This window comes from Labrus mixtus, chromosome 2 (genome assembly GCF_963584025.1).
Source record: "Labrus mixtus chromosome 2, fLabMix1.1, whole genome shotgun sequence".
NCBI classification, from domain to species: domain Eukaryota; kingdom Metazoa; phylum Chordata; class Actinopteri; order Labriformes; family Labridae; genus Labrus; species Labrus mixtus.
In genome coordinates, this window is record NC_083613.1 from 14,717,122 (window position 1) to 14,732,478 (window position 15,357).

A 15,357-nucleotide genomic window follows, 5' to 3' on the forward strand; every position below is an offset into this window, starting at 1 on the left:
GTGCAATCATCTATCTCATCTACAGTCCAGTTATTATTAAATTCTGAAACCCAACAACCTGTATGCTCATTGTAATAATTACATCATTACCTGCAATGTTATTTTAGAAGACAGAGGTTTCAAACAGTTATGGAACAAATACTGTGATTGAGGAGATAAGTCTTTGCTCCACCTGTCCTCTTATCTTTTAACTCTGAGTCATTGACTTGATGTCTCTTTGCTTTGCACAACGCACCTCTGCATCACGTTGACCTGAGCATTTCACAGAAACACACCGTGTTGAAGGAAAAGATAAGAACATATTCAGAAACCTTATGATGTCCTCAGAGAAGCACTTTGAGTTGCACCACATCCCTCCAAACGTAGAGAGGCAAACGGAAACATAAAATCACAGTGCTCAGTTAATCTGATGAACCAAGATGAGAACAATGTCGTAATCAAGGATTAGCCAAGTGGAGTTTTATGTCCAGTATATGTGAACAGCCAGACCAGGAGAATGTGCGGAGCAGTCCTCCTGAAATTATCTAGATATTTTCAGGATTTACAGCATGTGCTTTCAAAAAAAGGTGCAGAGAGACTAACCTCTGCTGCAGCATCCTGATCAGATGTTCTGAGACTGAAACACTGGATGATTAAAAAGATTCTCAACCCACACAGGTTGTAATTTGATTTTAGTGCAACAAACCCTTGTGTTTGATGTGTTTAGCAGGGAAACCCCACTCCATGCCAGAGATACACAGCGTGATACAGAGCTTGGCATCAGTGCTGGTAGCTGGGGCTGTAATTATGTGTGTGTCAGCGAGTGTGTGATTGTACATTTAAATGCTGAACTCTGTCTGTTTACTGCGGTGGCTGTCTGGGTCTCAGACTGTGGTGGAGCATATCACGGGGACTTCCTCTCTTCTTCAACCACGACTAGACTGGCCTCAGCCGTGCTAAATCTGCACAAAACACACAAGCAAATACTCACGTTACTTTAAAATCAGCTAATCGGCCTCATTACAGACTGAAAGTCTAAACCCAAAACACTGTGCATTGTTCTCCTTCTGTCAGGGAGGGGGGTTTATTATTTGTACCCGGTTTATCTGTTTGTCATTTAAATTAATTTCCATTCTTGTAACACTGCACCCGACCCACTAGTCCTCGTCAGCAGCTCAATGACCCCTTTTTTTTTTTGCTCCCTCTCTTCTCCCGTCAGATACATTGGAAAGGCAGACTCGATCACCATCAGTGTGTGGAACCACAAGAAGATCCACAAGAAGCAGGGTGCAGGTTTCCTGGGGTGTGTACGTCTCCTGTCCAACGCCATCAACAGACTCAAAGACACTGGCTGTGAGTATCTGTTCATGTTTGTGTGTGCATGAATGTGAAATCCACATCTTTGAACGCTTGCTGCAATCATGTCACTGGTGTCTGGTCTCTTCATTCTTACAATGCCGCTCACCCTAAGGTGTCAGTCGGGCTTGTTGGGGGAGGTTGATGGGGAGGCTACACAAGAGGCACACGATCAAAAGGGGTGAACACAAATAGTCGAATATTTAACCAGTCGAAGTCAAACACATAACACATTACCACATGACAGAAGGTGGTATGGGAGACAGTGTTTGCTTAAAAAGTGCTGAATGGAAAAGAAAATGTCAAAATACTTGGACAATGACAAGGGAGAAAAATGCTCTGATTTGTGTGAATCAGTTCACCTTGTCTCACTTCACCATGACATGAAATGTTCAGTGTAACGTTATGTAAGTAATAACGGCTGTCGTAGCTCATTGTAAGGAGCTGAGAGAGTTAAATCGTCCCTACCAACGGAAGGAAATTTGCCATATTGAAATGCAGAAAAAGCTACCACAGCCTCGTGCCACTGAGCCAAAAGAGTTGATTCTAACGTAAATCCCTCTTCTGACAACGCAATAAGCCATTCATAGTTGAGGGTATTTGGGTGGCCAATGCGGCACCATGGATCCTCCTCTGACCTACAGCTACATGTGTAGCTCTAATAAAAGTTCTACAGTACCACTTCCTGCTCACAGTCTCTGCTGCTTCTGTGCCAGACATTCATCGTCTTAAGATTTATAGGCACAATACACCGAATCTCCTCAAGGCCGGTGTTATCAGAAATATTGCCTGCTGTAGAAATCAGCCACCTGGGACTAAATCAATAGCCACAATTCATTCTAAAGCAATTCAGTTTTCTCTCAAGGAAACATAGATTTTGTTCTTGGAGGCATAGTACTGCTGTGTTACTTAAAGTCCCTGTTTGGCTGTGAAAATTTTCGGTCGACCGTCCAGTTAATCCCAGGCGAGTTTGGGTGCCAAATGATGACTCGGCACAGACAGAAACATTCTCAGATTGTAACTTTGAGACTGCTGCACATGTGCTCTGCCCTTTGATTTACACTCTCCACTTGGCCACATGCTCTGTCTGCCTTGTTTTCCGTACCAGTCTGTTGATACCGGCACACACTAAACTGTAATTCTTGCTGTCAAATTAACATTCCTTCCACTCATTCTTCATCCTAACTGGTCGTAAACGGAGAGAGTCAGAGATGAACCAGAACCACCACAATGAGTTTCATTTATCCTTGTTTATATAAATCTCAACTTTCCATTCATCCATTCTACACGGCACGCCCCACAATCACTCTCGGAGTTGTTTGTTTGACTGTAATTTTCATTTCTTGGATGCATTTTTAACCAAACTTGCATTGTTGGATGTTTCCATGAATGCGAGAGTTGGCATAAGAGGCTGTTACATCAGGGCCAACCCTACTGTTAGGCTAAATACTTCACTTTAGATTCAGAATAAGCTCCAAGAGCCTTTATGTTTGCTGCTAAATGGCAGTCTTGGGTTATAAAGTTCACCCCCTGATCCACCAAAAACCACAACAGCGTCAGTGGTGCTGAAAAAAAAAAGACCTAAACATCCATAGAAGGCGGCTGCCATATTGTTACCCCAATGAATGCAAAAGAAACTGCCCTGAGATTTACCCACAACTTCCAGTCACAGACATTATGGGCTCCATATGGACTCCACAACATGCACTTACTGTAGAGCCAAAATGGCTGAAATTATACTCTGTGGAAGTCAACAAGGAGAGTAGACAACATATTGTATGACATTACACCACTGTCCTCGTCCTGTTTGCATGCACACACTAATAGTCTCTCTGACATACACACAACTCCTGAAAAATGTCTAGAAATGTTCAGGACAGTCTGTTCCTGAAATCTTCCGGTGTTGCTTGTTCACACATGCAGCTCACAGCAGGAGACTCTCCCTGTTAGTTAGTGACTTTCCCTGCCTTTATATCAATGCTGTGCATAGTTTGACATATTCACGGTATCAACGATCGAGTGGAGAAGAACTTCCTGATGAGCATCTCTCCCACATGCACAATGTGTTTCATCACATGCACAATATTTGCACTGGTTGTAAGCTGGTTGCAGGATATAAAAGCATCATCCCCTCCTGCTCGCTTGCGGTGAATTTTCCTGAATATTACTTCCTGCATTTACTCAGCTGTATTTACAGGTTATCCATAGAAATGTAGAGTCTTTACCTCAGGGTATGAGGTTATTTGCAAAAATGATATACTGGCTCCCATTACTCATTTCAATTTGAGCCTCAAATCAGCTTGTTGCTGTGTCAAAAAATCCAGTTAACGTTTAGATTGACTAATTACTTGAAATTTTTCAGAAGTGATTGATCCAGCCTCGATTCAAGAAACAAGTGTATTGCATAAAGTTGTTTTTTTTCTCCTCTTGACAGACCCGATAAAGCTGGACCGTTTACTTTTTACAAATCTGCATCATGGTGTTATTTCGGCAAACTTAAATATTGTTAACTGGCAAACTGAGTCTCTTCAGATGAATGGATGCTGCTGAAGACAGAAGGCATTTACATGACAGGGGTTCATGCCAAACGGAAAAAGTAGTCTTGCCAGGAAGTTGTTCAACACTAACCTCTGGCTTTATTAGAATTACCTGAGGAGGCAAGGGGCTGAGGGTCCCCTGGATTAAGTCACGGTGAAGATCTGCCCGTTTGTATGCACACATGCTGCTCCACTGAAAATCTTTGGACAATTTCAGGACTTCATGTGCTTGTGTGTAAACACCAATACTAGTTTCTGCTTTCCAGCATTTTTAATTTTCACTTGTTTTTTTAAACCATGATTTTGTCCAATTACATGTAGCATCAATACAACAGCAAAATCTGTTATCACAACATCAGACTCTGTTGCTGTGTCTGCCACAATCTCCTTTACTTCATGTCTTTTCTTTCTATATCCCTCCTCCTCCATCAGACAGGGGAAATTTAACACTGTGAAGGACATGTGTTAAAGACCTAATCAGGAAGATTTCAGAGGCTGGCTGTCCTGAAATGTTCCCAAAATATCAGGAGTGCCTGTGTGTTAAGGGCTAAAAGACTTACTGGAAATGCTTTTGTTCCTAGAAGTCATATCCCCAGTCATCGTCCCATTCCTCCAAAGCAAACAGAGTCAAACAAAAGTCTTTCACTCCTGCACACACACACACGTGCAATCCAGACGGGGATTCTGCATGATTGTCGAGTTAACTAGAAGTCTGTCTGGCTCTGCATTGAGCTCCACTTCCTTAAGCTTTGCAGAAACAAACCTCTGAGTCCTCTGTCCCTCGTCTGAACCCACAAAATCACTTGCACTCTCACCACTAGTTTTTTATTCATCTTGAAATCCTCACTTAGATCTGCCTTGTTCACAGCATGTTGTAAAGTTTTGTGTGGAATTATTTCCTCATGTTGATTAAGATAATGCTTATACTACAGTTTTCACATAATGCATGCATACACACACACACACACATGCAGAGGCAGATGTGGGTAAGCTAAATTAACTAGTATTTACTCGTACTACGCTCATGTTTTTCTGCATGCACTTATTGTAGATTATTTGTAAACATGAACAGGTGAAGGTTAGTGGTTAAAGATCAGTCTCTCTGCTTTCCTCTTCTTTTATCCACCAGGAACATCTGCTTACTATTCCAGTCATGTAAGGCTGAGGCCATCTCTGTTTAGTCTAGACATGTATCCGGAACAGATGCACACACAAACACACACAGCCTTTTTCTGGACACAGGCTACAGGATTGTTTAGATCTGCACAGTCCATACAAACAAACAGACACCATTTTTTGTGCATGCAACATCATCTGACTGTGGTTTTAGTTTGAGCACACAGAGAACTGGGACATCTCTTAATCTTCCTTCCTCTCACTTTGAATCTTCCTCTTCTGCACACACACACACACACACACACACACACTCTCTGCCTTTTGTATGATTAAGATGTTTTTTCTTCCATTTTTAAGTAAGCCAAAGCCCCTGCAGGAACACTTTCCCTGCATACATGGATTGTAAGGATTGCTTTGTTAATGGGTACTAATTTATATCATGCTTGGGTTAGTCGGCACAATTTTACAAGTGGAAAAGTGTGTGTGTGTGTGTGTGCGCGTGTGTGTGTGTTTGTGTGTGTGAGCCTGCTGCTTGTATCTATGTCAGGATCTTGTTCAGAGTCTTCTTGGTTTGTGTTTCTGTGCAGTCTGTGTCTGGCTATGCTATCCTGTGCTGGACGGACAATGAATTCCTCCTGATCCAGAAACAACAACAGCGCTTACAGACTTTATTTTGTCCAAAATCTTGATTATGTGTCTCCAAACGTATATATATATTTTTTTTTTTACAGGAAATGGGTGAGGCTGCAAAGGGGTTTCTTTTCTGCAGGGATGACTTTTGACTTCTTACTCCTGAGCTTACACAAGTCTTTTTCTTTCTTTACTTTTGATGGCCAATTTTGGTCCAGCAATAAAAACTATCTGATAAATTCTTTGAACAGCCATGGATGCACAAATACCCAAATTTAAGAGCATACAATATTTAAGACACAAACTCTATGATCCAACAAATCTCTTCCTTTAAAGCAGGCAGCAGAAGGAACACTTCACCGACTTTACAAACTGAGGAAATACTGTATGGTGCACCAATTACACAAAACAAACTGCCTTTCTAGGATCAGTAAATTAATTAATTCCATTAATGAATTCATTATACATCATCCTGAATGTGTGTTTGCATTCCATTAACGTTAAATAAAATAACTTGACAATAAGCTGCATAAAGAAGCCAAAAAGGTCCAAAAACGAAAGGAAAAAAAGGCACATTGGTCCACAATTGCATTCGTCAAATTGCCATTCAGGTCAGTTTGCTTCATTGAACAGAAGTGTGCCGCTGCTTCTGCAAAGTTTAAAGCCGTCCAACCCCTCTGCACAATTTGCTCATCCACCTTGATCACTTTGTCCTCAGCGAGGTCGCTCCTCAGGGTTCTTTTTTATCCTGTTCAGTCGACTTAGATGTCTTATTTTTTACTTGTAAGTGATCTTATATTTGTCATGACACTTTGACAGAGACATGTCTGAATCAATACATGATCAAATCTATTCTGTCAAGTTCAGTCGTTCTGAACTGGTGGGTCGGGACACAAAGATGGGTTTTAAGTGGGTTGCAGATGTGCGGCTGGAGAACAGATTGTGTCACACAGCTGAGTGGTTGTGTCTCTGGTGGTAGAGTCGGTCGTCTCCTATATGGAAGGTCAGGAATCGATCCTCAGCTCTGCAGCTACATGTCCGATGTTTCCTTGGGCAAGACACTTAACCCCAAGTTGCTCATGCGTTGAATGAATGAATGTGTGTGAATGGGATTAGTTTCTTCTGATTGTTACTTTACATAGAAACCTCTACCGTCAGTGTGTGAATGTGTAGGTGTGACCTGCGGTGTGAAAGCGCTTTGAGTAGTCGGAAGACTAGAAAGTTAATGGTTGGTTGAATATTTAGGGTTCTTTTTTTTTTTTTTCTTTCTTTGCAGATCAGAGACTTGACCTGAATAAGCTCGGTCCCAACGACAATGACACTGTGAGAGGACAAATAGTCGGTAAGGAACACACACGCACGCACACGCGCACACACACACACACACACACATTTCCCTTCTATAGGTCATTATAGAAATGTTTTCATATGTGTCAGTTAAGCAGAGTTTCTCCTGCAGTATTTCTCTTTTGTTAGTTGGTGTTTCTTTACATATTTCTGCAGCTTTATGTGTGCAAATATTGAACCAATGAACAGCTATGACACCGCTGGAACTTCTCCAATATGGAGGACTTGCTAATTCTGCAAATGGCAATTGCATGTCTAGATGTCTCGGTGCATTAAATAATTTAAAGGCGAGGAAAAGACAAGTTGACCCAGACAGGGTCCGTCTGGTTACTCTGACTCGGTTCACTTCCCAACCATTAAACTACAGAGCAGAACAACAGAGGTATATATTTGACATCCTTTAGTCGCAACAAATCTGTTCTCATCTTCTTCAAAGCTTTATGGTGAGACATGTGCTGTCATGACCACAAGTACAGCCGCTACCATCATACACTGCACATGACCTGATAGGATTGAAATTTCTCCTCTGTATTGCAAGTGGCTGCTTCGCTGAGCAAAAGGTGTTTGGGTACATGGTGACACGGACCAGACTGGCGCTGCCACCTTTTAACAGCTTTTGTCCCTCGCTAGGTCATACCCAGGCGTTTAAAGAAAACGCAGGTATAATGTTCAGTAAGTAAAGCCTGTGGAGTGCTGGTTTGATCGATAAGACTCTTCAATTAAAGACAAGTGACCAGAGGAGATGGACAACGCGACTCTGTGCAAATTAGTCACAGGTCGTGGGTCCAAACTTCACAACTTAAGGTTACCCTAGGCTCAGAGCTTAACTACTGTATGTGCAGCTAACAGGATTACCTTTTCCTTCTGGGACACGATGGTGCCCGGTGCGCTTTACATTCCAGATTTTTTAGGGTGCCATCGGACCCTTATACCCAATGATGAACGGACTACATATTAGTGGTTTTTTGATCTGCTTTGTTTGGGTTGATTGTCACTGATAAATGTGTTGCTGTCTTTGTTTACTCTGCAGTAAGTCTTCAGTCCAGAGATCGTATCGGCACAGGGGGGCCTGTGGTGGACTGCAGCCGCCTGTTCGACAACGACTTACCCGATGGGTCAGTATATCACTTAAAGTCTCTCATCAAGATTTGTAATGACTCGACGCAGGAGATGTGAATATATCATCCTGTATGTGGAGATAAAAATCAGTTTCACATTCATTCTAGAAAATACAAAAAATCTATCCAATCCCAATTCAAAATGCTTAAAATAAATAAACATTGAGGTTTTGTTTTCAGTAAAATGAAATGATCCAAAAGTTCTATCTCATACTGAGGGAGTATGATGCTTCTCTTTCTCACATTTTTCTCTTGATTTCTCTGCTGGTAAACAGTTGGGAGGAGAGGAGGACGGCTTCTGGACGGATCCAGTACCTGAACCACATCACTCGCACCACCCAATGGGAGAGACCTACCAGGTACATCTGCACACTCACACAACACACAACCTAAACAACCACTTCAAATACTGTGTGTCCCCATAAAATAGTTGAGCTGTGTTAAAACTTTTCCAAACTTTATTATGTTTTCACACACGCACAAAACTCCCGAAAATCTCCTGAAATGTTCTGGTTGAGCTGCATGTGTGGACAAAACACACTCCGACTTTACAAGGTTGGTGTTGCCAGTTAGGGTGAGCTGATGTGTGAACACAGCAGATAATATTCAGTGAACTGGGACGACGGTTTTGTGGTTTGTAACATGTGCATGCAATACATCGCATGGCGTCAGCTTTTGCCTTGTCTTCCATCTTTGATACCTTGTATGCTTGACAACGAGCATCCTTTTAGCGTTATTATGTCCTGGCTCCTGAGAACCCCACCCCCCCCACATTTCCATCCTACAGGGAATACTTCAAGCTGAGATGGGCAACTTCGGAAAATTTCAGGAATGCATGAGCGAAAAATGGAAGAAAACAGAGGAAAGCAAGCTTTGTTTCAGGAAAAACAAATAAACAAAAAAACATCCAGTCACACTCACAACATAACAATACTAGTCTGTTGGTTAATTTTCTTAGCCTTCCATCCAACACAAACACACATACACTCACACACTCACTCACTCACACGTACACCTAAATAAACTAGTCAGCCAGTCCGGCGGCCAGGTTTTACTTGGCTCCTTTTCCTGCAGGAACAACTGTCGCCTTCCTAGTTGGCCCATATCAGCGGAGCCGTTAGGGGAGTAAGCAAACAAATAAAACCAACCCCACCCCAAACCAAACCTCACCCCCACCTCAAACCCCCACCTCACCCCTACTCTTACTTCAAGTTTGTAGTGCCCCTAAGAAAACATAGAAGCAAAGGTAGGACTGTTGGTAAGGGTGAGGGAAAGGTTAATTGGTTTGGGATTCGATGCTGCAGAAATGGTGAGGCTGAGGAGAAGGATGAGCTGGTAGGGATCATAAGGGATGTCACAATACCAGATTTTTAAAAGTTCAAGTAAAAGCCCAACGATATCGATACCTGTTTCAACCCTGGGCAGCAAGAATACAAGTTCAATTCAGGACTTAGGAAAAATAAACAAAACAGAGTCAGTCACACTGGTACTGTTATTTTATTTTAAGAAGTAGGCTAAATAAAATCATATAAGCAATCATGATTTGTGTAACTGCAACAAATTATTACTCTGCAGTGTTTCCCCTAGGTTTACAGCGTTGGGGGGGGGGGGCGACATGCTGACACGCCGACACAAACACTTGAAGGAATCTTGGTGTTCATGCGTTACTTTTAATGACAGCTGTTCTTTTCTATCGGAAAGGTATCCTTAAATGACTTCTTTCCCTGATTTCCGACTCTATCCACTATCCTATTTCTACAATATAGGCACAAAAAGCCCAAAAATAAATCTTACTTGACCTTTTTTTTTTTACTTGACTCAACCTTAGGCGGGCCGCCCCCCTAATATAATGTAAGGAAAAGGGATTTAGAAAATTAAGAAATACAAATATTAAAGCTAGTCTACGGAGGTAGTAACAGAGGTGTTGCAGTGTTGGTATCAGCGGAGCCAGCAGGAGAGCACGGCGCTTTGTGGAGCTCCCGCTGTGCCGTGCTTCCTCAACACTGAAAACGCGATGAGGACTTACAGACTGGGACACCAATTTTAGGCCATCGCAGAATCAGTATGAATGTACAAACACGTGATGACTACTGAGATTAGTAACAGGACATTTGCGAAAGCATTCTGAAAAATATATTTTTTTAATAGTTTCTTTAGCGATGTTTGTTGCGTCATAAAAAGTCATTTTCTAAATATTACGGCTCATTACTGAAGTCACATGCAGTCCAACTCGTGCTTGTCGTAAGGTGTCCATGGAGAGTGGGATCACTTACAGGAAGGGTCGCAGGCAAAGTGGAGTAAGAGGCGGGACAGGAGTGAGGGTGGAGAAAGAGGAAGTCGAAGGGAGGAAGAGTGTTTTGGGGGCAGGAAGTGGGTTATGGGTTAGAGACGAGGGTCCAAGGTTTAAGATAGCTGAGGCGTCAGTAACTCTGGACTGCCAGACTGCAGTCAGACATCTTACACACACACAAACACACACACACATTACACACATTACACACATCCTCATAAAGGTTTGTCAGTAAGAGAGTCTGTCCCTGTTTTTTCTTTTTTTTTTTAATGCTCATCAGATTTCTCTTAAACACTTTAAAAATGTTGTGAGGACTTTTCTTTAAGTTGAACGCTAACTATGACTGCACTGATGACACATGCCGTTTTACAGTAATTACACTACACTTGTGTATAAGTTTAGACATCACAAGAACATTTACCACTACTACACCTTCAACTTAACCCAGGAGCACATTTATAACACAGTAACTCTGTACCTCTTTGCACTCTCAGCACACAGGTTTGTGGATGTGTAGGAAAAATGTCGGGATACATTCTCCAAATCTGAACGTCTAGCATGAGTGTTGCACTTCCTCAAAGTATTTATCAGAATCAGAATTGGGTTTTATTGCCAAGTACATTTACACATACAAGGAATTTGTCTTTGTGTATTGGTGCAGAAACAGTTAACAAAATTAAATAAAGCAAAAATAGCAAGAACTTAAATACTGAAATATTAGAAGCAATTACAAATATATATATAATATGCAATTTATAAAAATAAAAATGTAAAAATATAAGAAACAAAAAGTACAAAATGTGCAATGCAGGAGCTGTGCAGTTGACAATGAAAATATGAATAAATCAGAGCTCAGCTGTTTGAAATGAAAATTAAACAAAATGAGGTGATATAAAATTGATCGAAACTCAGAAGAACATCGACAGAGGAAACCGAAGCTTGTCTTTTCATGAACGTGCACATTTCCTGCTCTTTCCCAGGCCGGCCTCGGAGTACTCCAGCCCATCGGGGCGTCCGCTGAGCTGCGTGGTGGACGAGAACACTCCAGTAATGACGCCTGTGAACGGGGCTGAGGCCAGTGGACCACCGGGGGAACAGCGGATCCAGGAGAGACGGGTCCGATCGCAGCGGCACCGTAACTACATGAGCCGAACGCACCTGCATACGCCGCCAGACCTGCCTGAGGGTTACGGTGAGATGCACACAAAACACACACACACAAAGACACACCCACACTATGGTGTGCAGTTTTGAAATAAATTGTGAACAAAGGCTGTTTCTCCTCAGCCGACACCTACCCTGTGACAGCTATTTCAGGCATTAATTTGATCATCTTCCTGATGGTCTTGTAGGGCACATAGCGAGGCATCAGTCTGTTCCACAACCAGTAGAAACTCCTCAAGCTTTAAATCCCCTACATCTCCACTTTAGGTTATCAGTTATTTTCATCTAAAACATCATGAAAATAATATAAACGCTACATGAGTACATTTCCCAACATCGGAAAATTGTTATGTATTTTGCACAGTCGGCCACAGTGCACCCCACAATGCCCACAGACTCTGTAAAACAAATTATTATTTTAAGTGTGGTGTTGTATGCCAGTGCTTTAGAATGGCACTGTTGGACCTGTGCCCCCTATGAAATGTCCTGCTGTGTCCACCGACGCTGTCCGAGGTCGGACAAAGTGAGTCACCGATGCCCGACGGTTAGCGAGCTTTCCTCCTCGGCTGAACCCTCTGAACCGGGGGCTGGGTGTGGTGAGAGCGAGCGTGAGAGAGAGAGAGAGAGAGATGGAGGGAGGAGGAGGTGAGTAGGAAATGAGTTGTGCCAGTAGGAAGTCAGGGTGGTGGGTAGTGATGGATTACACACATGAACACCACGCCTGTGCAGCACATACACACTCAGTGCCAACATTCACACACACTCAGTCTGAACTAATTCATGAGTGGGAAACTTCCAGATATCCAACAAACCAGTGATGAACCGCCGTCTTCTTATTTCTAATGCTGTTGACTTTAGGGTTGTCATAATGACAGATTTCTAAACTTTATAAGATTCTAGTGAACATCGAACAATATCCCGATCCCTGTTTTGGTACTACAGCGACAAAAAATACATGTAATAGGCATCTTATTATATTTACTAAAAATTGCTGCAGAGCTTCGACGGTGCTCCCTCTTTCTCTTGCGACAGATTGTGGTTAAGAACATCACAGAAAATCTGAATTTTTTTTTTTTTTGTCGATTTTTATACTATTCATCATTAAAATAACAGAGGTTCTGTCTGTTCAAAACATGTGGTATTGCAGACGTATCATAAAACTTTGACTACTTTAGTTTGCGGCGTATTATATTCGTAGATTTCAATCGAGTGACAGCTTTTTACCTTTCCATTTCCTTTTGGTTTTGGAGATTAATAGGGATGACTCTTTAAAGCAAAGCAAACAAAACAACCAGGATGACTTGAGGAACAAACACTCAAACGTCCTTCACACATTCACAAAACGCCTGAAAGTTTCCCGTCATTTTCCAAGTGAGCTGTATAAATGAACGCTAACGACCGATTTTTTTCACCTGGACTTTTCTGCCAGCTCTCTCATATAATTATCTGCAAGAAGTCGGGATGAGACGAGGTGTGAATGAAGTATTTACTGCAAGCGTACGGGTGGGGACGATCCTTCAATCTTCATGCACAAAATGAAGTAGCTTAATTCTCTTTTCTGCACGCCAATAAGTTCTTCTCGCTCTTTGATTGATACTTTGAATATGTCCAATTACATGTAGCATTGATATCAAGGCATTAACAGTTATAGTAGCGTCAGATACTGTTGCTTCGCCAATCTTGGATTTTTTTGTAAACATTAGACTCCCACAGCGTCCTTTTTATGTCACATTTCGCCCCCCTGAAACCCCCCCCTCCTCTCTGACACTGAAAGTCTCCCGCTGTGAGCGACGTGTGAAAGAGCAACTCATGAAGATTAATGGGCAGGCTGTACTGAAATCTTCTAGACATTTCCAGGAGTGCATGTGTGAAAGGGGCTTCTGAAGTCTTTGAAAATTACCCTCACATTTTTTTTTTCCTCATCCTCTTGGGGAAAGGTCCACTGCAGGCTGCAGAGCAACTAACTGATTGCATTGGCGCACACCTCAAGCAGCTCTTGTCCCTGCAGTTTGGCTGTCACATCAATTATAAACAGACTTCCTCTTCTCCAAAACACACAAACTCACTATCCATTCTTGCACCCACCAGGAGCAAACTTCACAACAGTCTCAGCGATGGCTCCAAGCTTGTTTCAGTTCAGTTTTTGACCTTTTTAAATATTTGAACTCAAACCGATTTTCTCTCTGTTTCAGAGCAAAGAACGACTCAGCAGGGTCAGGTCTACTTCCTCCACACACAGACCGGAGTCAGTACCTGGCATGACCCCCGGGTGCCCAGGTAAACTCTTTCTTGTCATAGTTTCCCGTCTTTGTTTGTTTCTTTTTTAAATAGTATTTAGAGGGTATTAATACGAGCACAATGATCCAAACTGACAGCCTACATTACTAATCCTAATATAAACCCAGAGCTGATCCCCAAGAACAAACTGGACCTGACTGGGCTCGAACAGACCTAATTTCTCACTTAATTACTCAGCCTGATGTTCAAAAACACTTTTCTGAGTCAAATTTCAGTCTCCAGTCGGGGTCAGCCAATTTAATGACCCCTGAGTCCGATGTGGAACATTTCTGGACAGATGTTGAGCTGAACGCACCACAGGCGAGTGGATCTGCATTCAATCAAACAGTTTCACCAACTCTCAATAGCCCGCTGCTTTATTGTAGGAACAGCTATTGCGTTACCTTTTTGGCCGTGGTTTGGTGTAGAGGCTGCTCACAGACAAAGAACATGAATTAAACGTCCGACTCACAGCATCACCATGTGGGTTGGGTCATTTTGGACAGAGCTGCTTAAACGACCCCGAGAGCAGCGAGGCATGTGCTCGGTTCCTGAGTGCTGTGTCCTCGCTTCACGCAAGGACAAAGTTCTTAACACACACACACATATACACACCCTTGTTAGGCTATTGCCCTGTCCCTGTTCAGTACTTCATTTTCTTACTGACAAGTTGGTGTACTGGAGAGATTCAAGAAGTCAGAGCATGTACTTTGTCAGATTACCTGAGCTCTGTGGACCTTCTGTTGAAGAAACTGCATGTAGAAGTTAATGCAACATTTACAGTATGTAATTATTTATAGCTATTGCTTATAATGAAGTGTATTGCATTCACATGAGAAATGAATTTACGAGATATCAGCTCCTCAAAATCCCAACAGAAGCTTTAATATAGACCACTCAAAGTCCCAGACTGTTTTGGGTTTGAAACATAATACAGATATTTTGTCTTTATGTTACATAGATGTTATTGTTATTGACTTTGCCCGGGCAACTTAGATCTCTGCAGTTCAGATGCAAACCCCTCTTTGACCTTCAGGATCAGCTGTGCCGTTGAGACATGCTTCACTGATAAAACACGATGCATCTGAAACGCATTCAGGCAGACTACGGGCTGACTTAAGAGACAATCAAACAATTGGTTCAAATACTGGATCCCCACTGACTGCAACTTAAGCGCTGATGTTGGGCCGAGAAACACAAGCACCTTGTAACTTGTACGTCTAAGATAATTTTCTCGTAAATTCAGAGTTTTTATTTCCCTCATGTTGATTGAATACACTTCCGTAGGTTTGTTGTAGTTACTTTCATGGGGTTTTGATGCATTACTCGTGAAAATTTACTGAAATGTTTTAGGGTGAGCTGCTTAAATGAATGCAAACAACTGCATTTTTTTTTACTCCAACTTCACCCAGAACTTTTCCTTCCAACCATCTAGTAAAACTTAAGTTTGAAGTGACATGTGAATGCAGCTGGTAATATTCAGAGAGAGAAATTGACAGCGAGTGAGCGAGCAGAGGGTGATTACATTAAAATCATGTGACCG

At 42.1% G+C, this 15,357-nt stretch overlaps 1 protein-coding gene across 2 annotated transcripts in view; it reads left to right on the forward strand.

Moving 5' to 3' along the window:
* Positions 1 to 15,357, forward strand: part of LOC132994210 (E3 ubiquitin-protein ligase SMURF2) — a 65,298-nt gene that overhangs the window by 29,259 nt on the left and 20,682 nt on the right. For both annotated transcript variants that reach the window (XR_009676634.1, XM_061064414.1), the window contains exons 4-9: positions 1,199 to 1,332; positions 6,895 to 6,960; positions 7,996 to 8,080; positions 8,359 to 8,442; positions 11,354 to 11,565; positions 13,730 to 13,814. Coding sequence is in view for 1 of the 2 variants with exons in the window: in XM_061064414.1 (XP_060920397.1) it covers positions 1,199 to 1,332; positions 6,895 to 6,960; positions 7,996 to 8,080; positions 8,359 to 8,442; positions 11,354 to 11,565; positions 13,730 to 13,814 (666 nt within the window). In the remaining variant the exon portion in view is untranslated. The remainder of the gene's footprint in view (positions 1 to 1,198; positions 1,333 to 6,894; positions 6,961 to 7,995; positions 8,081 to 8,358; positions 8,443 to 11,353; positions 11,566 to 13,729; positions 13,815 to 15,357) is intronic.